At 61.4% G+C, this 23,177-nt stretch overlaps 1 protein-coding gene and 1 non-coding gene across 2 annotated transcripts; both read right to left on the bottom strand.

Moving 5' to 3' along the window:
• Positions 1-5,258: 5,258 nt before the first annotated feature.
• On the bottom strand, positions 5,259-21,884 carry WNT10A (Wnt family member 10A). Its single transcript, XM_074828265.1, has 4 exons — positions 21,730-21,884; positions 18,596-18,858; positions 10,432-10,808; positions 5,259-5,726 (listed from the first exon to the last, which is right to left on the bottom strand). Exons 1-4 carry the CDS (start codon positions 21,786-21,788, stop codon positions 5,259-5,261), a joined length of 1,167 nt encoding a protein of 388 aa, XP_074684366.1. The 5' UTR covers positions 21,789-21,884.
• Positions 8,160-8,232, bottom strand: TRNAV-GAC (transfer RNA valine (anticodon GAC)). Its single transcript has one exon. It is a non-coding gene; the product is annotated as a tRNA-Val (tRNA).
• Positions 21,885-23,177: the final 1,293 nt, after the last annotated feature.

Raw genomic sequence — 23,177 nt, 5'->3', positions numbered from 1 at the left:
GTTACAACATTCCCTCTGAGTCCACACGCTCCCCGGGGAGACTTGGTGCCCATTTGCTTTGTGGGGATCTCAGCCACTGGGGTTTGGGCTGTGGAGGACCTCCACATCACCCCCTTCTGAGACACTATCAGCTTGCTTTCTTGCGCATCTCCCCCGCCTGCTCTCACTCCAGTGACTGCCCACCCTGCCTCCACTCCGATCTTCTGCCTAAGAGGCTCAGTGCACCCCAAACTCTGCTCCCAGCTTGCTCAGCCCCTTTCTTCCCCATTCTTTGTCCAGTCTCCCCTGTGAGCATTTCCTACCCCAGCCCTTGGAGCTGCCCTGGCTCCATTACAGCCTTCAGCCCAAGCCCTCCCTCTGCTCTCTATCTCCCCATCCCACCCATTTCCAGACACTGCTGGCCCTTCCGCAGGCGCATGGCAGCCTCATGTCCAGGGGCACCCAGCTGTGGAGCACCAAGGGCTGGTGCAGCTGTGGCTGAGCAAGGAGGCTGCAGTCCTCCCAGGCAGCAGGGGCGCTCATGCAGAGTCAAGCTGCTGCTGGCATGTCTGTTCACTCAACGAGCTCAACACAGTGGTGGCTACAGCCTCTTCACTGGATAGATGGTCCACCCCTCATCATGAAGGGCAATGCCACCAGCATGCTGTGGCAGGGGGTGGTGGGCAGGAGCTGGGCCCGGGGCGGGAGCACAGGATTCCCAGGCTCCTCTCCCGAGCCAGCTGCTGCCTCGCTGTAGGTACTTTGCCTTGCCAAGCAGGTCAGTTAGGGCCAAACTCTTTTTTTTCTTTTTCGGGGGGTTGCACAGGTACTGGTGCCAAGCATGACATGTTGGGGCTGAACTTCAGGAAAGCCTCGGAGCACCTCTCAGCAGCTCAGGTTGCAGCACGGTGCCAGCCAGGCTCTTGGAAGGGTCTCAAGCCATGGCCACCTGCTTCTCAACCAGAGGAAGCATGGAGGCCAGTTACCTAGTCCAAGGCAAGGAAGGGACCAGCCTCTGCTCCCCTTGGACCAGCAGATGCAATGAGGTTTTGCTCTCCTGTGACTTCCAGTAGCCCAGGTGCATCTGGCTGCTTTTGCGGGTCAGCAGCCCAGCAGACTCTGCCAGCCAGCACTGCCAGCCCTGCCCATGGCCATGCTCATGGCACCCCAGTGGGTGGGATGGGACAGGGGGTACCAGGCAACCGTCCCATCATGGCTCTGCTTCACATCGGCTCTGCTGGGAGCAGGAATGGAATTTGGATGGGGCTGGGCGTTGCCATGTAGTGATTCCCCCGGGCAGGATCTGGCTCTGATGACTGTTCTGCCCGGGGAAGAAATACCAGAGGAGTTACTCACGGCTCATTGGGGCATGATGTAGCAACTCCTCACTGGTTCCCCCCACCCTCCAGCAAAAGTTCCTCCTGTGATCTCCTGGGGAAAGTCCCAGCCCCCCCACTCCCCCCCTGCCACCCCCAGAGACCTTCCCCACCCTTGCTGGAGCTTTCCAGAAGCAGGAGATGAGCTGGGGCTTTGGGTGAGAGGAGAAAGGACCCAGCGACCTGCGGTGCTGGAGGGAATCCACTGTCCCCTTGGCTTTTCCACGCTGTATCTGGTAATGGGCACAAGGCCAGCGTCTGAGAGAGCACCAGCCTGGAGTATCTGGACAGCTGCACATGTGGCTTCAGACCTGGCAGAAGTGCAAACCGATTGGGCCAGCTCAGGTCTCTCTATTGCTTTTTCAGCGGTCACACTCAGGTCAGGTTTTCCCATCGCTCTCCACAACTGCAAGGGCAAGAAGTGAGATTTACTTTTGGCTTGCTGGAAGGAGCTGAGAAGGTCTCTCTTGCTCCTGGGACAGGGAAGTTCAAACTTTGAGAAAATCGCTGGACTTCGCACAGCCCTAGCAGAGCCACCAGGCTGGTGGTTCCCTCTGCAGCAGGGACTCTCAGGGACGAAGGAATCTATAGAGCTTGGGTCAAAATACTTGATGAAATTGGAGTAAGTTCCACCTGGTTTTGCCAGCATAGACTTGCTGCCATCTTTAGAAGCCTTCACTGCCCTTTTCATGACATGCATGTGAAAGAGATGGCCATTTTTTTTTTAGTTTTGGAACTTCCTTAGTGATTTGGCTTTGCAGGGAGATGATGGGAAAGCATTGGGAACATCTGGTCCCCCCTGCTGGAAACTACCTCCATCATCTGCCTGGGCTCTTCTACCCTCATGGTCATTCCTCTCTCCTGGGCAAAGCACCTTGAACCTTCCCACTTCAGCCCAGCTCCATGTGTGGTGCCCTGCAGGGTGGAGGTGTCCCTCATGGGGCGGGGGGGCCACGCAGCAGAAGGTGCGAGGCTGGAGCAGCTCAGCAGGCTCACATAGTCCCTCCATGTGAGGAAACGTGACTCTTTGGTGGGACTGGGACAGATCCCATCTGTGGATCAGGGAGGCTGCACTCAGGCTCTTGGAGGAGGAGAGGTTTGGGGTGCCCAGACCCTGGTGAGCCAAGCCCTCTCTGGCAACTGGCTCTGGAGGCTCAGCAGTGGCTGTGGGGAGAGGAGGCGTCCTGCACACTCTCTGTGCCCAGCAGCGCGGTTGTTAGGATGGCTGCCTGGTGGCTGGTTCCCAGTTAGGGAAGCATGGGGACACTGTTTTTGTAACCACAGGCACACTGGCATCTTGCCTGTGGCTCCCAGACACTCAGCAAGGGAAGCCACAGAGCAGATCTTGAAGGTTGGTATTGCGTTGGTTGCCAGCTGGCCCCAGGAGGGAATGAGCTCCTGCAACCAGGAAGCCTGTGCCCTGGAGCTGCCTGCACCCTGGAGCTGCCTGCACCCAGAGCATGCTGCCTGCAGCCCAAAGCACCCCTACAGCACAGCACTTGCACCCCTGACCATGCCACCCACAGAGCCACCAAGATCAAGGGATCTTTTTATGTTTCCCCCTGAATGTCCCAGAGTCCCAAGCTCAGACAGGGTCTCTGCAGAACCAAACAGCACCAGGCATTGTGGCTTGCCAGGCTCAGTGGCCAGGCTGTGCTGGGAGTGACACCCTGGCTGTGCTGGCATTACTGGTGTACCATTTCACAGCGCTATATTCCCAAAATGGGGGGGTAAAGGAAGAGTAAACTGCAGCTTTTGCAGCCCTGGGATGCTCAGAGCCTGGTCCCTTGCTGCGGGATATGAGATGTGCTTGGGGGCGAACGGCCCTGCCCTGCATCCCCTGGCTGCATCATCAAACACACCTTGTCTTCACTACGGTCCCCTCCCCAGCTCTGCCTGGCCAGGGGACCTGTGTGTTGGGATCCAGTTGCTGCAGCGCAGGTGGCCTGGGATTAGTAAGCAGGGGAGCAAAAGGGCCAGTGCGGTGCCGGGAGAGCTTGGTGGTGAGTCAGTCATCACCCCAGGCAGCCCTGAGATCACAGGCGCCTGCAAAGCAGCCCCTGGGAGGTGGGAAGCCAATGCCACCTACAAAGTGCTGAAGCGTGATGGATGTGCAGAGCCCCACTGCCCTGAGCAGCACAGCCCTGGGGACACAGGGCTTTGGCCAGCCTGGGAGGGAAAGGGGAGACGGGGTGGCCAGGGAACATTGGGGCGGGGAGGAGGTCCAGCTAGTGCCTGGGGCAAAGGGTGAAAGGTGTGGTGGCCATCTGCCCTGCTGTCCCTGCTGCGCTGGCAGAAGGAGCCACACAGGTGCCACAAGATCACAGGAGCTTCCACGCTTCCCTCCATCACCTCCAGCACCTCCTCTTCTCCTCAGCCCCTAAAACACAGCTGGCTGCAGGGGCAAGGATCCCATCCACCCAGTCCCTCCTGGAGGGGCAAAGTCAGCCCTCATGCCTGGGGGTGGCGAAGGGCAGAGCATCCGTCACAGCTGACCCAGCTCCCCGCTGCCTGCGGGAGCGTTATGAAATGAAGACACGGGCCGCTCCCCGCTGGGCCCGGGGCACTTGCTTCCTTCCAGCCTGGTATTTTCCTCCTCGATTTGGGTTGGGTTTTTTTTTAATTCACTTTTTTTTTTTTTTTGTAGCCCCAAGGGGCGTGCAGCCGTGGGAGGAGCGGGGAAGTTATCAGCCAGGAGATACCAGCAGCATGATTCACTGCCTGGCCCCCGCAGGCTGCTGCAGCCGGATGGGTGCCCTCCCCACCACCACAGCGAGGTGCCGTTTGAGGACCCCCATTGCCTGTCCTGTCCTCGCTGCCTTCCCTTCTCCCTGCTCTCTGGCCCCACCATCCTTCCCGGGGCGCATGGCGGGCAGCGGTGCAGCCTCCGGCCCTGGCACGGCCACGGGCATGGAGCCAATAGCCGGGATTTCCACAAGATGGATGGGGTTCAGTGTTCGTCCAGCTGGGCAGAAGCCTCCTGGCAGCCACCTTGCACAGGTCTGGGTTGCCAGTGGGGGGGTTCCCACCTCCTGCCTGTCTGCAAACACCTCCTAGGGCTGTTATTATGGATGGCAGCAGAGCACTGGGGAGAAAGTCTTGCACAAGTGGGTAGGTAGTACTGAGGGACCCCCTTCATCCTTCTGGTACCCTGCAGGAGTGGAGAGGCCTGGGCAGCAGGAAGAGCAGGCTGCTGCACCCCAAAATATCCTGTACTGTCTCCAATCCACTTTTATTCACAATCAGAAAATAACTTACCATACAATAACACAGGCACGCACAGCACAGCCCCGGGCACCCTCCCCTCCGGCCACAATGCTACAGCCAAAGCCGGCCCAAGCTCTGCCCCGGCAGAGGCGAATCCCAGCCCGGGCAGCTGTGCCCCCTCTCCATCCCACCAGATGCTCCATCCCCATTCCGCTCAAAGCACGGCCTTGCATGTGGCCGGAGAAACCTGTGCACGGTGCCAGTGTGTGTGTCCCCCCTCCCCTCCCACCCTGGGCTCCCCACGCCCTGCTGTCCCCCACCCCACCCTGCCCTATCCCGCTGGGTGCCAGCGGGTGCTCCCCTACCCCTGTGCCCACCCTCCGCCCCCCCCCGAGCGGTGCTGGTGTCGGCGGTCTGTACAGCATGGCCGTGTGCTCCCTGGGGCCAGGAGCTTTGGTGCTCTCGTGTGGGGCCGGGCGGGCAGCAGGCAGCAGGCAGCCCTGCCCTCCCCGGGTGACAACAAAGTGCTGATTTTGGAGGGTGCCGAGCATCTCCTCTCCCGCTCCCCTCGGAGTGGAGGGAAGCGGGTACCGTGGCTCCATCTCCCCCCCCAGCGTCGATCCCCGTCTCCCTCCCCCCCTGCGGGCAGGCGTGCTTGTCCCTGGCACCCTGGGGCGGGCACCCATCCCTGCCCGGCTACTTGCAGACGCTGACCCACTCGGTGATGCGACACTCCTCGCAGGCCACGAAGCAGCACCAGTGGAACTTGCAGTTGCAGCGCTCGCTGCGCGTCTGCCGCAGGATGTTGTGCCCGCGGCCGCAGCACAGGCTCTCGCAGTTGTCCATGCCCGGGCTGGTCTTGTTGCACAGGCGCCCTTGGGTGCCCAAGGAGTCCAGAGCCGGTTCCCGCTCGCAGAAGTCGGGTGACTTCTCAAAGTAAACCAGCTCACTGATGCCGGCCCGGCGGCGATGCCGAGCATGGCCGGGCTCCAGCTGCCCGGCGTTGCGGTTGTGGGGCCGGATGAGGGTGGCCCCGTAGAAGCGGTCCTTGAGCAGGGATCCCACCAGGCGAAACTCAGGCGTCACCTGCCAGCACGTCTTCAGCTGGCAGCTCCCCGAGGTGCCGTGGCATTTGCACTTCCTCCTCATGTTGTCCATTACCACCTGGGCAGGGAGGGAAGGACAGAGGGGTTAGCATGGAGAAGATTTTCTTGGAGACCAGAGAAGCCATCATGGAGCTCTTTGTGGGTTGGCGTTACAGGAACACCAAGGACTGGCACGAGCAGCCATCAGAGCCCTGGAGCTGCAAAGTCTGTTGCTGTGCCCAGCGTCACCCATGTCCCACACCCTGTCCCTTCCCATCCTGGCAGTATCAACTGGCTTTTATGCTCCAGCAAGGGATCAGCACCTAAAGGAGAGGGTGAGCTACCTGACCACAGGGAGGAGAAGGAGCCTGGCTCTCACCTTCCACTGCTGCTTGGCTCCAACAGCATCACCATGACCCAGTGTGGCTGCATCTTTGCAGCACTACTGGGACCCCAAAGTCCAGGAGTCCCCCATGTACCTCACCGGCCAGGAGCACTGCAAGCAGGGCAGGTGGGAGGGATGCTTTCCCCTCCCCAGGGCTTTTCTTCCATAAAGCCCCAGCTCTGGGACTCTCGGGAGCAGCTCCGCTTTCAGCAATTGCCTGCTTTCTTGTGGGAGCCCTGAGCACAGTGCCAGGGGGCTGAGACACTGCCTCCCACCACCACCCGAATTTCAAGCAGGGATTGGAGATGCTCACAGCACTGACTTGTGGTTTTGGGAGGCCACAGTGAGGTCAGTGCCACATGTCCACCCCCCACGAGGACCAGGGTGTGTGGGCTGGGCTGTGGCTGTGGTTTGGGCTGGCTGGGGAGCGCGGCTCGTGCAGGGGCCAGAGGCCAGTGCAGGGCAAAGAGGACCCTTGGTTCCCTGGGCAATGCTGCTGAACACCCAGGATGTGTGCTGGAACCCCCTATGTCCTCCATCCCTGCAAGGGATGCTGCTGTGGCCATGCCAAAGGAAACAGCTCATGCCCAGCAATCTCCAGAGGCACAGAGTTGCCGCACATCTCCGCACAGCCTAGAAAGAGGCAGTTTATACCTCTTTCTGTCGTCTGCCCTGTTCTGACTGGGATTCCCTGCTGGGTTGTGTGCCCCCATGCCCACATGCTCGCACAGGCTCCAACAAGTCCCCTTCCCATGGGGACACCTAAGCCCCACCCAGAGCCACACTGGGGCTTGCAAAGACTATCGCAGTCTGATCCCCCCACACAGGGTCATGCTCCAGGGCTCGGGGAGAGCTCAGGGGACCCGTGGCCCTGCACAAGGTCCCATTCCACGATGCCAGCCCTGCCCAGCCACCCAGTTTCACGCCCAACACGTGATGCCTGTTTCTGCCCCCTCCCTGGGGGGGACGAGGTGCGAGGAGTGCCTTGTTTTGGTAGGGGTACGCAGTTTTTACTCCTTGTTTTCTTGTTTTTGAGTAAATCTCCCCGTTGCTAAGCAGTTATGGTAATGAAGGCAGGTCAGAGAAACAGCCTGGAGCTCGGGGCACACGGAGAGGTGTGGGCTGGGCTGGAGTTTGGCTTCCATCCTGCTGAGAGTCCTGTCTCCTGCCGGGAACAGCCTCCACCTCACAGGTAATGAGCTGCCTGGCCTCTCCGCCGTGCCCTGGGTGTGCCGGCCGGGAACACCAGCTGCTCGCCACCATCCTTGCCACCACCCACGGGAACACGCTGGCCCTGGGACCTCATCCTTTCCCATATCCCCTCCCTGGTCCCTTGGCTGGACCAGGGAAAATCTGCATATAGGGCTGTGGCTGGGATGGTCACCACCAGGATGGAGGGGACAGCGGTGTGACAGCCAGACAGGGGCTCATTTGTGGGTACACCTGGTCACGGCAGGGGCTGGAGAAGGCAGCGTGTGTGTGCCATCTCCATCACTCAAGCCATCACTGCTGAGCATCCCGAGCGCCAGCACCACAGCACCCATTCATCCCTGCCCAGGGATGGCTTGTTGTCCCTCCTGCATGGACAGCACAGGGGGGACAGGACCCTGCCAGAGCTGGCAGACCCAAGAAGGACCCATCTGAGCTTCAGCCCCATGCTTTTGCCATCAGATCTCTTCCACGCACCCCTACCTGGCCATGTCCTTCCCCCGTCTCACAGACACCCAGGTTCAGCACATGCCCGGACTCGCTGATGCTTTCTTTCGCACATTCCCAGCTCCTCCCAGACACGCTCATAAGAGCTTTATCGTAGGTCTTTGTTGTGAGGGTAATGGGTAGTTCCTGGCTGCCTTTCATCCTCGTTTGCTCTCTGATCTGGTGGTTTAGGAGGACCTGCAAAGCCTCTTGTGCACTCCTGCTGCTCCTCACTGGGGAACTTGCTCCCTCACAGAGATGCAGGACACCCACCTCAGTCTTGAGTTGGAATAGGATGTTGCCCCAGGGCTTCCTATTCCAACACAAGACCGAGGTGACCACTGACACAGTTGGAGGATGCTGTGCATCCTCTGCAGCTGCAATCCCTTCTCTGGCCTTGTAGCTGGATGCAAAAGAGGAAAAAAATCAGCGTGTTTCTGCCTGGTTTCGAACCAGGGACCTTCCGCGTGTCAGGCGAACGTGATAACCACTACACTACAGAAACCCACATTCTATGGTCACTGGATGTGACCATCGGTGGGATTGTCACCTCCTCCTGGCACTGCAGGGTCTCAGCTGGGAGCCAGGCTTACCCATGCACAGAGCACCCTTGGGACACACAGCCACTGCGGAGATGATGCTCAGCATCAATGAGATGCTGGAGAGCCCTGGGTGCTGCAGCTGCTCAGTGCACAGAGAGGGATGGCATGTGGCAGGGCACAGCACGTGGCCTGCGTGTCCACATCATGGCTCTGCTCAAGGGGTTCAAGCCTTGGGACTTGGAGGGGAAGGAAATCCCAGTAGACTGCTTCTTATTACAGCAGAAAGATGGTCCTAGGAGTGAGGAGGGCTTGGGCGGGTGTGGGACCCACGACGTTGCTAAAAGAGCAGGTGGGGAGCTGGAGAACCCATCCCCAGGCAATGTGGATGGCCAGGTCCAGCCCTGGCAATAAGCATGGCACCAACAGGCATGGACCAGGCACAGCATCATCTCCTTGCTCCAACACATGGCACACAGCCCGACCGGCACACGGGCTCACACCCTTATCTCAGCAGGGTCCCTGAGCTGGGGGCAGCCTGTCCAGCCATGGCTTCCCCACCTGCACTGGTACCATCCCCTCCTTTATCCCCTTGGTCCTGCTCTGCCTCTGCTTCCAGATTCCATGCTTCTTCCATCAGTCCAGCTCTTGTCTCTGAAGCCACCAAGAGCTGACATTGCCGGTTCCATGCCTGCCTGCCCTTGGGGACAAGCAGACCCCAGGCATTTTTGCTGTTGCCGGATCCCACAGGCGCCACACGGTGACATCCTCCTGTGCAAGTATTCCTCTCTCACCTTCCCGTCCTTCTATGTGGGACTGTGGGGCTTTCCTTAGGAAACAGGCAGTACAGACCCCAAATTTATGAGTGCTGCCAAGAGTCCCAGTGGTTTGGGGCACGCAGAGCTGGAGGGGAGCCAGGATGAGCCCTGTAGCCAGAACTGGGATGGAGGGGCTTTCCTGGCTTGGGACAGAGCAGCCTGTGGAGGATTTAGCTGCTTGACGCTGACTGAGCCTTCACCACACACAAGCAAACAAAGCCAAACAAGCAAAAAGCTCTGGCTTTCCCCAGGCACTTACAGCTTGGCCAAACTGGGACAGCTTTTCTGGATGGTAAAGCTCAGCTCCAGCACCAGGGAAGGGCACACATCAAGGTCCTGCTCTGCAGCGTCCCCATCTCACAGCTGGCTTTAAACATGCTCAAAGCAAGAGGCACATCCAAATGTCTGAGCCATCCTGGGGAAATGCTCCCTGTGGAATTCTGATATTTAATTTCTCATTCCCACAGCCACTACACATCCCCTGTGCTGCCTTGGCAGTATGTGGCTGGGGTCTAGGGGACAAATGTTCCACTGGATCCATGGGATGGGGTCCCCCTGGCACCTGCTGGGAGCAAAGCCAGACAGGGAAATGCAGCCGTTCTCCCAGCCCCTCCTGCCTGCATGCTTCTTGTCTCCAATGTCAGGCTGCTTTTAAACATCACCTTCCAGACAGTGAGCTACTAATTAGCACCTTTAACGAGACTTGACATCATGAGAATGGAGGGGAGGCTGCCCTGCTCACCTGGGCAGGCTCCAGCACCCCCTTGGAGCCAGGGGACAAGGCTGTGGGGTGTAACCTCTGCTGCCAAGGGGATGCTGCACTTCCCAGCTGGCACAGACGACCACTGCCTGGCTCAGTCCCACTCACATCTGCCTCCTCCGGGCACTGGCTCCATCTCCAGAGGCAGAGCCGTGGCTGGGTGCTGTGGAACCTGTGCTGTGTCCTCATGATGCCAGTGGCTTTCTCCTCCCTGTCTGTAGCTCCTTCACACTGCCGCTGCCCGACACCAGTTTACCCAGTCCCTGAGGGGCAGGAGCTGAACTCATTGCTGTGCCACTCCCGTAGCACTGCTGCAGCACAGGCAGGTGACAGTGGCCTGGGGAAGTGTCCCTTAGCAAGGGGACAGCAATGATGCTCTGCCCTCCCCAGCAGATGCTCCACAGCAGAACTGCGCCACTGCCTTTGCTCCAGGCAAAACTGTGGAGAGGGAGTGCCTTGGGGACAATCCCAGCCTCCCACGTGTCCCACTACAGCCAGTACAAGCCCCTCGCAGCCCTCCAGCACATCTCCTGGGGACACTGTCTCTGCCACCATCACCCCGCACCCCTGCCCAGCACCCTGCTCACCTGCCGGCCCACACGGTTGTTGTGCAGCCTCATGCGGGAGTGGATGTCCCTGTAGGTTTCCCGGGAATCGAGGAAATCCTTGGAAAACTTCTCCCCATAGTCCACATCAGGGCTGCACCCTCCCCATTCCCAGGAGTCCTGGAGGCCAGGGGTCTCGGCTGGCATGTGCTCCATGTGCACCCCGTGCACCATGCCTTTGCCGCGGTTCATGGCCTCCAGCTGGAGGCGATGCAGCTTGCGCCGAAAAGCCTCCTCATCGCCCCGGCGCTTCTGGTCGCAGCCGCAGGCCTGCAGCTTGCCGAGGGCACAGGCGTTGGAGACAGCATGCACCACGCCAGCAGCTGCGATGGCGTAGGCGAAGGCGCTCTCCCGAAAGCCTGCAAGGAAGGAGAGAGTGGGGCTCAGGCTGGGTGGTACGAATCCCTGCGGGAAGTTGGACGAGCCCAGCATCATGCCGGGGTGTAGTGAGCCAGAGGTTCAGCTTGTGCCTTGCCTTGTCCTGATCCACCAGCTCCCACCTGGACCATGAGTGAATCCTCACTCAGTGCTCTCCAGCCTCATCCGCACCAGGACACATTGCTGCCCTGAAGCCCAGCCCTGCCCTGGCTGGGACCCCAGCTCCCACCATCACCCTGCGCTCACATCACCCCAGGAGATGCCATCACAGCATTGCTCAGGCATCAGCATTATGGCTCTGATGGGAAAGGCAGTATCTCCTCCCTCCTCCACTCAAGAGTTTCCCACTGTATATAATGCTGGCTGAGAAATATTTCTGCTGAGGAATGGGCCATTTCTGCTTGCCCACATGGTGCAGGATCAGGCAACAACAGGAGCAGACAGCACTGCCTGTCCAGCCCCATGTGTCTGCCCATGCCTCTTCCCTCTGCGAGCCGTGTCGGCTCCCACAAGAAGCTCTAAATGAGATACCGTGCTGGAAAAATCGAGCATCCCTAGTTAGTTAGAGCATGCCGCAACCGCACCACACACTGCCAGGGCCAGCAGCTGGTTGTCGTTAAACGCTGAGGAGCGAGGACGTCCACAAGCGTCATTAGCTGGGGATGGGGTGGATGGGGACAGGGACGGGTCCCACAGCAGGGCCTCCGCAGGCCTGCGAGCAGGGGCTGCTCGAGGGCCACTTGGCTCCACTGCAGCTGAGTGAAGAGCCTCCCCTACCTGGGAACTTCTATTTTATTTTAAATGCAAAGTAATATTTTTATTTGTGATTCCCAGGCCAAGCAGGGAGCCCGCAGTGCCCTTTGTGTCAGTGTGCAGCGACCGGCCCCAGCACGAGGAGGGGAAGGAGGGAGAGCCAGATTTTGTGCTGAGGCTTCACACGTGAATAAATAAATAGCTGGAGTTCGCCAGCCTCTCTCCCTCTGTCGAACAAGAGCAGTTTGATCAGCCCTGGCTTTGCTATGGCTGAGCAGATGAGAGGTTTTGGGGCGTTTTCTCCAGCAGATCCATGCCATCAAACGGGGAATTTGGGCGAGTACCCCAAAGCACAGGTCCCAGGCAGGGGCTCTGCCAGCTCCCTGCCTGCACCACAGAGTCACGAGAGGTGAGAGCACAACCGCTCCCCGCCGCCGTCGCCCGTCCTGGGCAATGCTCCCCATCACGTATGTCTCCTCGGTGGTTCGCTGCCGCCCGCCGAGCAAATGCTATGATCTTATTAAAGGGAAATGAAACGCAGCTCAGAAACCTGCATTTAAAGTCACGCTGCTCTTTTGTGTGTTAATTTGACACTGGTGCATTTAAAAAATTAACGAGGCGCTGCTTAAAAGCCAGCGGGAGCCTCTCCCAGCTTCCCCTCAGTGTGGGACAAGCTTGCTCTCAGCCTGCCTCTTTCCATGCACAAGTTGAACAACATTTTTCAGCAGGCAGGTAATGGGGCTGCTGGTGCGTACGCTGCACAGCCTCCCCGGGGAGAGCGCTGGCAGGCAGTGCCTGCAACACACCCACATCGCTGTTAGAGCAGGGCAGCCCAAATCCAGGGAACTTCAGCCCCCAGGTGAGCGATGCAGGATGGAGAACCAGCACAGGAAGGTCTCCAGGATCCCCAAATCCTCCCCTTATCAGTTCTCTGTCTCCATGATCTGGGCCAGCTCCAGCCCTTCATGAGCCAAACCTGGGCACAGCCAAAGAGCAGGGACCTGTCGCTGCCACCCCACTCGGCATCCCCAGCTCCTCACACAGCCAGTGCCTGGGGACAGCGGCAGTAAACCCTCCACCCAGCATGACTCTCTCCTCTCAGTCCTGCCTTTCCGTTAGCCTCTTTCTCACACATTTCCCCAGCCTAACGAATAATTTCCCATGTGGCTTCTCCTTAAAATCCCTTCTGGAGCCCAGACAGAAGCTCTACCCCACCCAGTCCATCTAGCAAGCCCATCTCCTTGTAGGTAAAGAGGCTGGGTTCATTTGGTGCCCTCCACAGCTGGGGAAACCCCTGGGGTCAAGCCCCAGCCCTCCTCCTTCCTCCGCTGCTCTCCAGCCATGCACAAGCTGATGGATGAGGCATGGGTCCTCATCCATGGAGCTGCCATCCCGCAGGCTGTGGGCAGGGGATGGGCTGGTCCCCAGGACTTAACACCCCAGGGCTCTGGGAGTCTTGTCCCCATCTGATCATGGTCATTTCCCTGCTCAGTATCACGCTGCCTGGCTCTGCCCCTTCTCCCTGCCTTCTCACCTCCCTCCCTCACCCCACATTGATGGGGAGCTGCGAGCAATGGGGAGAAGGCGGCAAGGGCAGCACCACGACCACAGCAGCCATGCCAGTGCAATTCTGCTTGGAGGTTCAGTTTACGTCCCTCGCTCTACCCCGGCCACGCCAGTGCCTGAAGGACTGCAGCAAAGCAGCGAGCAACATGGCTGGAGGTGACAACCACCAGCTTCATGGGTTCGGCAAGGGTGGGAGCTTCCAGGAACCACAGCCAAGTGCAGCGTGCAGCAGCTGGCCCTGAGTCCTTCAGAGGAGGCTCTCCAGCTACCCCAGCCACCTAAGAGCTCAGCAGTGACATCTGAGTCCCCAGATCCCTTCAGAGACCACAGAAGAGGCTGTAGCCATGGGAGGTGTGAGGAGAAGTATTGCATCCTGCAGGGAAGAAGGAACGGAGGGCACCACCCTGACACCCCTACCCGCATCCAGCCTGCCGTGTACTTAAAGGACCGTGATGGGCAAGGAGGATTGACCTGAAATCTCAACCCCAGGTCAGATCCCAAAGTGGCTTTCTTAGCAGGGGAAAATTTTCCCTGTCCAGATGTACGTAGGAGATGGGGAGCCATTTAGCCAGACCCCAAGCTCCAGCTGGCACTGGTTCTGCCATGGACTCTGCGGTTTCTCCATCTCTCATGCGGATGTGGGACGAAGGCAATGGACCTGGCTCAAGCACAGCTGTGGGCTCCATGGTCTGCTGGGGTAGGGAGAGCTGGAGTTATGGCCTTCCTCCCACTGCTCACCATCGCACCATCGCAGCTACAGCCTCCCAGCACACATCATCGCGGCACCCGGGTGCCATTAAGGGAGCAGCTGGGACAGCCTGGTCTGGGTGCACCCTGGGGTACCCCAGGGATGCTCAGCTGTCCCCTCCATGGCCAGCACTCTCCAGGAGTTGGGAGCAGCTGCCAAGATCTGCGGGCACATCGCCCTGGCCCTGCAGGCTGGCAAGGCGGAGGAGAGCTTCTCCCGCCACCTCCTGCGAGGCCCACAGAGACGGCCAGTCCCAACACGCCGCCTCTCCCCCAGCCCCGCTCCCTCCCCTCCCCTCTCCCTAATTAAACTGCAGGTGAACCTGCCAGGGTCTGGCCCGGCGCCAGGCGCTAAACGCCTCCCTGCAGATCCCGACTTGCCTCCTTGCACCTCCTTGAGCGTGCCAGGGACAGCCCGCAGCCCTCGCTCCCCGTCCACCCACGGAGCTCCGAGCCGGCAGCCCTCGCCGCTCTGCAGGCTGCAGGGAGCCGGGCTCAGCCCCACACCTTCGGGAATGCTGCCCTGGCCCCAGGGTCTCGCTTGCACCTACCAGCTGGGGAAAGGTCCAGGGGATGGGGGCACCCACAGGGATGCAGCTGAGCATCCAAAGCACCCACGTGCGCTTCGGGGCCAGGTGGGCAAAGCCCTTGGCTTGCCTGGGGGTACCAAAAACCCTGCCAGCAGCCCAGCTGCAGCTGTGCCGGGCCAGGCGCTGTGGTCTGCAGGCACTGGAGCTTGGCTGGGGCTCTGCAGAGCCGGGCACCAGGGTCCTGAGCTTGGGAGCATCTCCCTTGATAGCCGTAACAGCACCTGCCTCCCTCAGCACACGGCAAAGCTTCCCCAAGCTCCGATTCACAGCTGGCTGGGCCCCAGCACCTGGTGTTTCCAGCCTTGCAGGGAGTTCCTCCCTCCTTGCTATAAGAAATCAGGGTTTGGCCATGGCCACGCAGACCACTTGGCACCAGGGAGCTCTTCTAAGGAGAGCACAGGGCATCACCCATCCCTCCACAGGCTGCAAAGGAACCAGGGGATACTGGACTCCAGAGCCATATCCCCTCCAGCCACACACCCTCAGGGGCCTTCAAGGACACCCAACCCCTGCGTGGGGGTCCCATTTCTTTCAGAGCTCCATACAGATGAAGTTGGAATCAGCAAAGAGGAAAGAGGGATCCCTTAGCACACCTCAGATATTCCCTGCCCAACAGCCAGACACTCCCAGCCTGCTGGCACTGCGCCTACCCATGGGTGCACATGTACCAGACAAGGACAAAGGCTTGGTGACCCACCACCATTCGCAGCTTTGTTTTCAGCAGGCACCCAGGCATGGTTCAGCCCAGCAAAGCCACACAGTGTTCGGCAGCCTGTGGATGATGTGGCGGGACCACATACCAGGGGCAACAGGCCACCCTCTCCAGCGAGGTGGACATGATTGTGCTGCTCACCCTCAGAGCAGGGGCAGGGGACCTGTCTCCGTTGCTGGTGCAGATGCAGCCTCCTGCCTCCACCTCACTGCTCCATCCTCCTACATGTGTTCCTGGGGCCGGGAGAGGATGTCTGGCTGAGCTTGGATGCACATGGAGGGGCACGGGCCAAGGAGGATGAGGGATGCAGATGGCACTGGAGGCTCAGCGAGGGGTACAAGGGACACCCCACACCGCAAGTGCTCAGCATCAAAAGACCAAACCTGAAAACCCCACAGCCTATGGGGGTGTCTCAAAAAAAACAGGGGCTCTGTGAGAGCAGGGATGGTAAATCCCTGGGCACCCCCTCTGCTTGCCCTCCATTAACCTGTTGTTGTGCCTTGCAGCCACTGTTCTCTGCACCCCAGGGATGGCTCCATCTCCCTGTTGCCTCCAGCAGGTCTGTGCTCTGCCCAGGATGCTGTCAGCAACCCTGTCCCCAGCTATGCTGCCCAGAAGCCACCCCAGGTTCCCAGCCCTGTCCGATTTGAAGCCTCCCTGCTCCTTTCTGGCTCCCCAGGGCTTGCACTCAAACTTCTGGGATTAGATCAGCACGATGGGGTGACAGGCACTCATTTGCCACTGTCCCCTACGCTGTCCCCAGGGGATGAGCCCCCCAGCTCCACCAAGTGCCTGGATGCTAGGCAGAGTGTGGGACAGGCACCAGTGCTGCGCCCCGGATGGCTCACACCCGTGCTGGGGAAGATGCAAGAGATGCAGGAGGTGGGGAGCAGAGCCAAGTGGGGAGAGCGGGAGGGAGAAGCCAGCTACAAATAATTTAAAGTGAGATTCACGCACGGCTGAACTGATGGCAGAAGAAGTGGGAAAAGGAATGAAAGATTAAAGGGTTCTGTCACTTCGGGTTACAAAAAATGATCCTACAAGCACGCTGCGTTCCCAGGCACGGCAAGGATGGGGCAGGGCACAGAGCAGAGACCTGGTCCCCGGGGGTCAGATGCAACAATGCCCGCAGCACGGAGCCTGCACCCCTTGCTTCCACCACTCGCCTCTCCTCTGGCTCTGGGCTCAGGAGATGTACCCAGCATCTCTGTTCTGACGGTTGTGTCCATAACAGCTGCAAGGCAGAGCTCAGAGCTCCAGCTCTGTTATCGAGGGACATGAGTGGGCTGGAAGCAGGCCAGGACACCAGCCTCAAGGTTTTCTCCATGCCAGAATGACTCTGAGCAACCACACGGGGTGGCCTGGGTGCTCGGGGCTCATCCTGCACCCTCTGCTGTCAAAACAGGAGTGCCATGAGGTGCCCATCTGCTCTGCTGCTCCACCCCTACCTCCATCCTCCCCTGGTGCTGGATCTCCATTCCAGGGGATGGGATCCCACCGGTGCTGGGAGCCTGGGCTGAGCCATACCCATGAGACTGGGGCAAGAGACTAGGGACTGCAGGAGTCCCCACACCCATCGGTCCCAGCCCTGACAGCAGGAAGGGCTGCGGTGGCACCTGAGACACAAGTGAGCTGCAAGTCCAGACCTGGTGGGCTGAGGAAGGGATGCAAAAGGTCAATGCTCTCTGCTGCTGGAGCATTTCACCCAGCCTGGTGGGACCCAGAGCTGGGAAGCTCGCCTTGGGTGTGTGAGCAACTTGAGCCAGCAAGTCAGTGTCTCTTGCCGCCTGAGGAGACTAGAAGTGAACCACATTCCTCAGAGGACCTGGAAATACCTCGATGCTTATCAGAGCTGACGGTCCCCACCCTCCCTGCCAGGCCCTAACCTGGGTGCTGCTGGTGGAGGGAAGAGACGCTGCCCTTCTCCAGGCACCGGTGTGCCGAGAGGGGTCACAGCTGCTCCACAGCAGGACCACAGACCTGATGCCACAGGTTCGCCAAGGTAGCATCCCCTCCAGTGAGGCTCTGCCCATCTGCCCTGGACACGAGGGACCTCCCAGCACCACCGTGCTTCTGTGCTCCCCTCTCCAGTCATCCTCCCACCTGCTACAGCTGCCTGGGGGCTCCTGCCACCGCATCCCCTCAAAGGCACATAAGCCTCAAGCTGCCAAACTCTCCTCTGTGAGACTCTCCTCCCAGTCCTAGGGAGAGAAGATGCTGTAGGATGTGAAAGGATGTTTGGAGAAGCGGGGGGCGGAGGCAACTCCCGGCTGGGCACCAGGCTAGGAGGCTCCCAAAAGGGGTAGGTGAGCAACACCTTCGGTAGTTTTCACCTTCCTCAGGAGGAACAATGTGTTTGCTGGGCACCTTGCCTGCCCTCAGCAGCCTGCCTGCCTGCCACGGGCACCATACTGACCTCTCCTGCCCATGGTCTGGGGCAACAGGCACTTAGAAATATGCTGAGGCCCAGGCCTCAAGAAGGGTACTTAGGTGAGAGGATATATTCAAGTCCTACAGAAGGTCCTATGAGGTCACAACCCTGATTTGCACCATGGAGGGCAGCCCCTCTGCACCCCCAGAGTCCGCTCCTGAGGGAGAGAGTATCAGTCGGGGAGGCTCTGGTACAGGCAGAGTCAGCCATGCCTGAGAGGGAGACAAGGAGACCCTGGCACCAGGGCTCAGCAGGCCGTGGAGGGCTAGGAGAGCTCTCCCAGCAGCACAGGTGGGGGCTCTGTGGGCAGGCAAGCTCCCAGAACAGCCTGTCTCCCTGCCCCCCCATGCCACCATGCTCTAGGGTCCCACAAAACAGAGAGCCCTCAGTTCTCTGCACTGGGGAGCCAACACAAAGGCAGGACAGCAGGATGATGGGCTCACAGAGCTATGTCCCATTAGCTAGGGGCGTTTCTGCTCACTGTGATGCACTGAGACACCATCCCCAGAGCAGGAATGAGCCAAGATGCTCACTGCATCCACCAAACCGAATCCCAGAGCACGGCATCCACCTTCAAACCCACCAACTGTGCTGCACACCCATGGCACCGCTCCAAACACCAGCCTACACCGCATGGGGAGAAGATGCCAGAAAGTGGTGGGGCCTGGAAGGAGCTTTGGGAGCAGCTGGGGCTGGGCAGGGAGGAACAGCTCAGGACAAGGGCCAGCACAGGTACGAAGGTGCATGGAGAAGAGACCAGCTATGCCACAGCGCAGTGATGCTCAGTCTGGCAGACCCTGAGGTTTCTCAGGCTCTGTCTGCGTTCATCCATGGGGATGCTGGAGAGCTGGCCTGGTCCCCTGGGCCAGGGAAGAGCTGTCCAGGGGTCCATGGGGAGCCCATGAGGGCTCCTGAGAGTAGGAGCTGGACAGAAGAAGAGGAAGAGGAGGGAGACCATCCAGGCCTTACCTCTGCTGAAGATGATGCTCTCGTAGGGGATCTTGTTCTTGGTCTCCAGGCTGGAGCAGTTCCAGCGCTGGTCTCGGAACTGGTGCTGGCACTCGTGGATGGCGATCTGGATGCCCTGGATGGCCGAGGCAGTGACGTCGGGGTGGCGCACACAGACCTCCAGCTGCCGCCGCGTCAGCCCCGGCAGGGTCAGGCACACCGTGTTGGCGTTCAGCACCGGCTCCGACGGCAGCTTCAGGCCCAGGATCTCATTGGAGCAGGAGCTGGGAGGGAAAGGGAAACCTGTGAGCTCAGAGAAGCAATGTGCCAACCGGTCGCTTCCCCTTCGGGGAAGGAGAAAATCTTGGGGTGGACACACACGGGGAGGGGATATGCTCCTCAACCCACACTGTGCCTGCTGCTGAAAGAGAATGCTGGGAAACCTCTGGGCACAACAGCAGCTCTGCCAGGCAGAGATGCCCCAGCAGCACTGGGGCTGCAATCCTCTCCAGCCTTGTTGGCACAGCCCAGACACCCAGGCAGCCTGTGCCCAGCAGCAGACTAATTTGGCCCTCCTGCCTCTGGAGCCCAGCATCTCCCAGGGCTGCACCTCCTCTGTGTGCTCCCCCAGGGATCTCCCACCCTGGCCACACAGTGCAGACTCTTGGGCACAGACTGCCCTGGCTCACCTTCCCCAGAAAGTGTGGGTTTCCCCCTGGGAATCCAGAGACCCCAGAGCAGAAGACCCATCCCGGGTCTGGCTCCATCCCTGTTGCTGGCTGATCCCCTCCCTGCATGTCCCGTACCCCCCTGGCACTCCTGGTCCTCACAGAGCAGGTAACCAGAGGGACCCGCCTTCTCCCGTCAGCTCAGATGGGAAATTTGGAGCCAGGTACCCTGCTGAACACCCTCAAGCTCCCAGCAACAATCCCAAATCCACCATCACACCCCAGCCCCACTGGACCTGATGCTTGTCACCACAGAAGCACAGAGACCAGCAGATGGATGGGTGCAAGGTGGGGCACATGGTCCGTGGCAGGGCTGCAAGGACTTACACAAGTAGAGATGCTGCCTGGGGAAACAGGGAGGTGGATGGAGTATGGGGAGACAGACAGAGCATGTCCAGAGAGAGGTGCATGGAGCTAAGACAGTGGTACACAGGACAGACGGATGCGGAGAGGGAGATGGAAGGGGAGGAAGTGTTTGCCCAGCTCCAGGGAATGGCTTGAAGGACCCTGGGATCCAGAGTGTCCAAGCAGAGGACCTGCAAAGCGAGCGGCAGGCAGCGGGATGCCCAGCAGCATCCTGCATCTTGCAGCAGGGTCCATCAGGAGCTCAGCACCGCCACGCTCCTTGCTCAGCACAGCTGAGAGCTCTCTCCAGGCAGGGCTCCCTCTTCCCCGGGACAGACACGAGCTGGGTCCCTGGGAGGAGCAAGGAGCTTGGAGCCCTTTGAACCTTGATTACAGAAATGAAACTTGGAGGAGGATGCTGTAGGAAGGGCTGCAGCTGCCTTACAGAGCAGCTGGGTCTTGGGGAGAAGGGTTACTCCTCCTCTGCTCCCCCAAATCCTGCAAGCCTGGTGCAGGTACATGGACAGAAGTGCTCTCGGGGGTCAGGGACTGACTTCCCCAGCTCAGCACTCACCCAGCTCTGGAGGAAGGGCTCAGCCCCAGGGTCCCTGCAGAATTACAGCTTGTTCAGGGGGGAAGGGGAGCTGTCAGAGTCAGGCTGCTGCTTTCTCCAGCTTCCCAAGGGTGTTTATACCCACCCCACCACTTCTACGGGTGATATGTGGGTCTGCCCCACTGCAGATCCACAATGACTCCAACAGGGAGAGTCGAAGGCAGGGAGAGTGGAGAGAAGGAGAGTGGAAGGGGGTGCATCCCTCCAAAGCCCCTGCACAGGAGGGGGAATCCTCGGCCCGGCTCCTGTGCTCATTCGTGCTGCCGAAGCAAGCCCTGGCTGACACGAGATGCAAAGCAGGTCCACAGCTACCACCATCCCCAAGCCCAGCGGCTCCTGCCCCAAGCACTGCAAGGACCTTGTCCCCTGTCTGTCCTGAGCCAGTCACAGCAACTGCCACCTTCTCCCAGGGCATCCGCAGGGGTGGGGGTGGGGTGTTATGGTCCTTCTCCCCATCGCACAGCAGGGAAACTGAGGCAGGGGCCCTGGTCTAGGTCCCCGGAGAGCAGAGGGCAGGTCCTTCCGCCTCTTGCTCCACCCAGGGCTCAGGGGGGACAGGGACCGGCAAGGAGCTGTCACTGTCACCCTCCCTAGGAGGACACAGCGCTCCCCCCAGCTCTCTTCCCCCTTGAAATCTGGATTTAAACTTGATTTCACGGTGACAAGCCCCCAGGTCACAGGCTGCAGCGGCTGCTGCTTTAATTAATACAAGTCCCAACGTTAACAAATTATATTTAAAGGGGCTGGAGGGAGGGGGAAGGGCGGGGGACCCCCCCACTCACACCAGCACCAGGGTTAACCCCTGGCTGCCTGCAGCGGACAAGTCTGGGAGCAGGCGGAGGGGAGCTGCTAGCCACGCGGGGGAGATGGAGACGGACAGAGGTGGTGAGTGTTGGGGGGCCGTTTTCTGGAAGACAGGCGGCTCCCCCTTACCCCCCTCGCCTCTAGGATCGGCGGAGCCGGGGAGGAGATGAAGGTGAATCCCCCGCCCCGGTGCGCACCCCTGGGGTGCGGAGCCCAAAGGCCCCCATCCCGTGGGCACCGTCCTCCACGACAGTGGCATCCCCGCCGGCATCCCTCCGGCCTCCGGGGGGGCGGCCCGGCAGCGAGGCCCGTCCTCCGCCCGCGGAGAGCGGGGAAACTGAGGCAGGCAGGGCGGGCGCTGGGGCGGCTCCGGACGGGGAGGAAGGGGGAACAACCTCCCGGAGCGGGGGGGAGCCGCGCATCCCGCCCGTGCTCCGCCGGGACGGAAGGAAGGCGAGGAGGGGGGGGCAGCGGCCCTGACAGCGCCCTGAGCGGGGGGCCGGGGCCGTGCGGGGCCGGGCCGGGGCGGCGGGACCCCCCCGGAGCCCCCTGAGCAGCCCGCCCCCGGCGCGGGGCTGGGCGCGGCGGCCTCCCGGCGCCCTCCCCGCGGGGCCGGGGCGCTCGGCGGCGGCGGGGCTGGGGGGGTGGGGGGGGGCAGCTCCTACCTGGGTACCCAGAGGCTGAGCAGCAGCGAGCAGAGTCCGTGGGCCAGGGCCGGGCGCATCTTCGCTGGGGCAGCGGCTGTGCGGGCTGCGGGCGGGCGGGCGCCTTTGGGGCAGGGGCGGCGGGGCTCGGCGCTGCTCTCTGCCCGCTTTGTTTGTTGTGGGTTGTTTGCTTGTTTGTGTTTTCCCCTCTCCTCCCTCTCACTGGCTCCCTGCGCGCCGGGGCTCGGCTCGCCGGGGCGGCTCTGCCATCCTCCCGGGATGCCCCCCCCGCCTCCCGCCGCCCCGGCGCCCGCCGAGCCCGGCGAGGGCTGCGCGCCCCCCGCCCTGCCCGCCGCCGCCCCGCCGCGCTCAGCCCCCCGGCTCAGTCCCCCATGGCGGGGCGCGCCGGGGGGCCGGGGGGGCCCTCGGCCCGCGGGGCGCGCTCCCCCGCCGCTCCCCAGGGCGCCCCGGGGCTCCGGGGCCGCGGCGGGCGTGGGCAGGGCTGGCCGGGCGAGCGGCGCTGCGGCTCCCGCGGGGCCCGCAGGCACATGGGGAGCCGCGGCCCCCCCGCCGCCCCCCGCCGCCGGTGTCGCCGGGCCGCCGGCGGAGCGGGCAGGGTCGCGGCCGGAGCGCCCCGGGAGCGCTGGGCGCGGAGCGGCGGCGGCGGCGGCTCTGCCTGGGATCGCGCTGCGCCGAGCATTACTCAGCGCCCGGAGCCCGAGTCCCGACACGTCCAGACAGGAGCCCGCGGGGGAAGGACGGGGCAGAGGGTGGCAGCGGGGCGGGGAGCCGGCGTGTCGCACGCAGCCTGCCGGGGAGGGAGCGGGCGGCGGGGGGGGCGAGCGCCGGCCGGGGGGAGCGGGCACGGCCGGCGGGGAGTGGGCGCGGGGAGGGGGGGGAGCGCGGCGTGGGGGAGTGCGCACGGGGAGTAGAGGGGGTGTGCGGCGTGGGGGAGTGCGCACGGGGAGTGGGCACGGCGTGGGGAGCGGGCGCAGGGAGTAGGGGGAGCGGGAGCGGCGTGGGGGAGCGGACACGGGGAGTAGAGGGGGGTGTGGTGTGGGGGAGTGGGCACGGGGAGTGGGTATACGGCGTGGGAAGCGGGCGCAGGGAGTAGGGGGAGCGGGCACGGGGAGTAGAGGGGGGAGTGGGCACGGGGAGTGGGTACGGTGTGGGGAGTGGGCACAGGGAGTAGGGGGAGCAGGCACAGCATGGGGGAGTAGAGGGGGTGTGTGGTATGGGGGAGTGTGCACGGGGAGTAGGGTAAGTGGGGGAGCACTCGTGGTGTGGGGATTGAGCATGACGAGAGGCGAGTGTACGTGGCCCGGGAGCAAGTGTGCACCGTGTGGGGGACTGCGCGTGGGGTGTGCGGTGAGTGTGCATGGTGCGGGGGAATATTCGTTGGGACTTGGGGGAGTGCGTACAGCGTGGGTGAGTGTGCGCAGGGCACGCTGTGGGCATGGGGCGGGTGT

The sequence above is a fragment of the Strix aluco genome, chromosome 6 (genome assembly GCF_031877795.1).
Source record: "Strix aluco isolate bStrAlu1 chromosome 6, bStrAlu1.hap1, whole genome shotgun sequence".
Taxonomy (NCBI): domain Eukaryota; kingdom Metazoa; phylum Chordata; class Aves; order Strigiformes; family Strigidae; genus Strix; species Strix aluco.
The sequence above is the reverse complement of the archived record's forward strand: the minus strand, read 5'-3'. Positions and strand labels throughout refer to the sequence as shown.

Excerpts from the sequence above, each read along its gene's own strand:
- WNT10A (XM_074828265.1), bottom strand. The coding sequence starts at position 21,788 with ATGCGCCCGGCCCTGGCCCACGGACTCTGCTCGCTGCTGCTCAGCCTC. Across the intron at positions 10,809-18,595 it reads GAGCATCATCTTCAGCAGAG|GCTTTCGGGAGAGCGCCTTC; the intron begins GTAAGGCCTGGA and ends CCTTCCTTGCAG. Across the intron at positions 5,727-10,431 it reads ACAACCGTGTGGGCCGGCAG|GTGGTAATGGACAACATGAG; the intron begins GTGAGCAGGGTG and ends CTCCCTGCCCAG.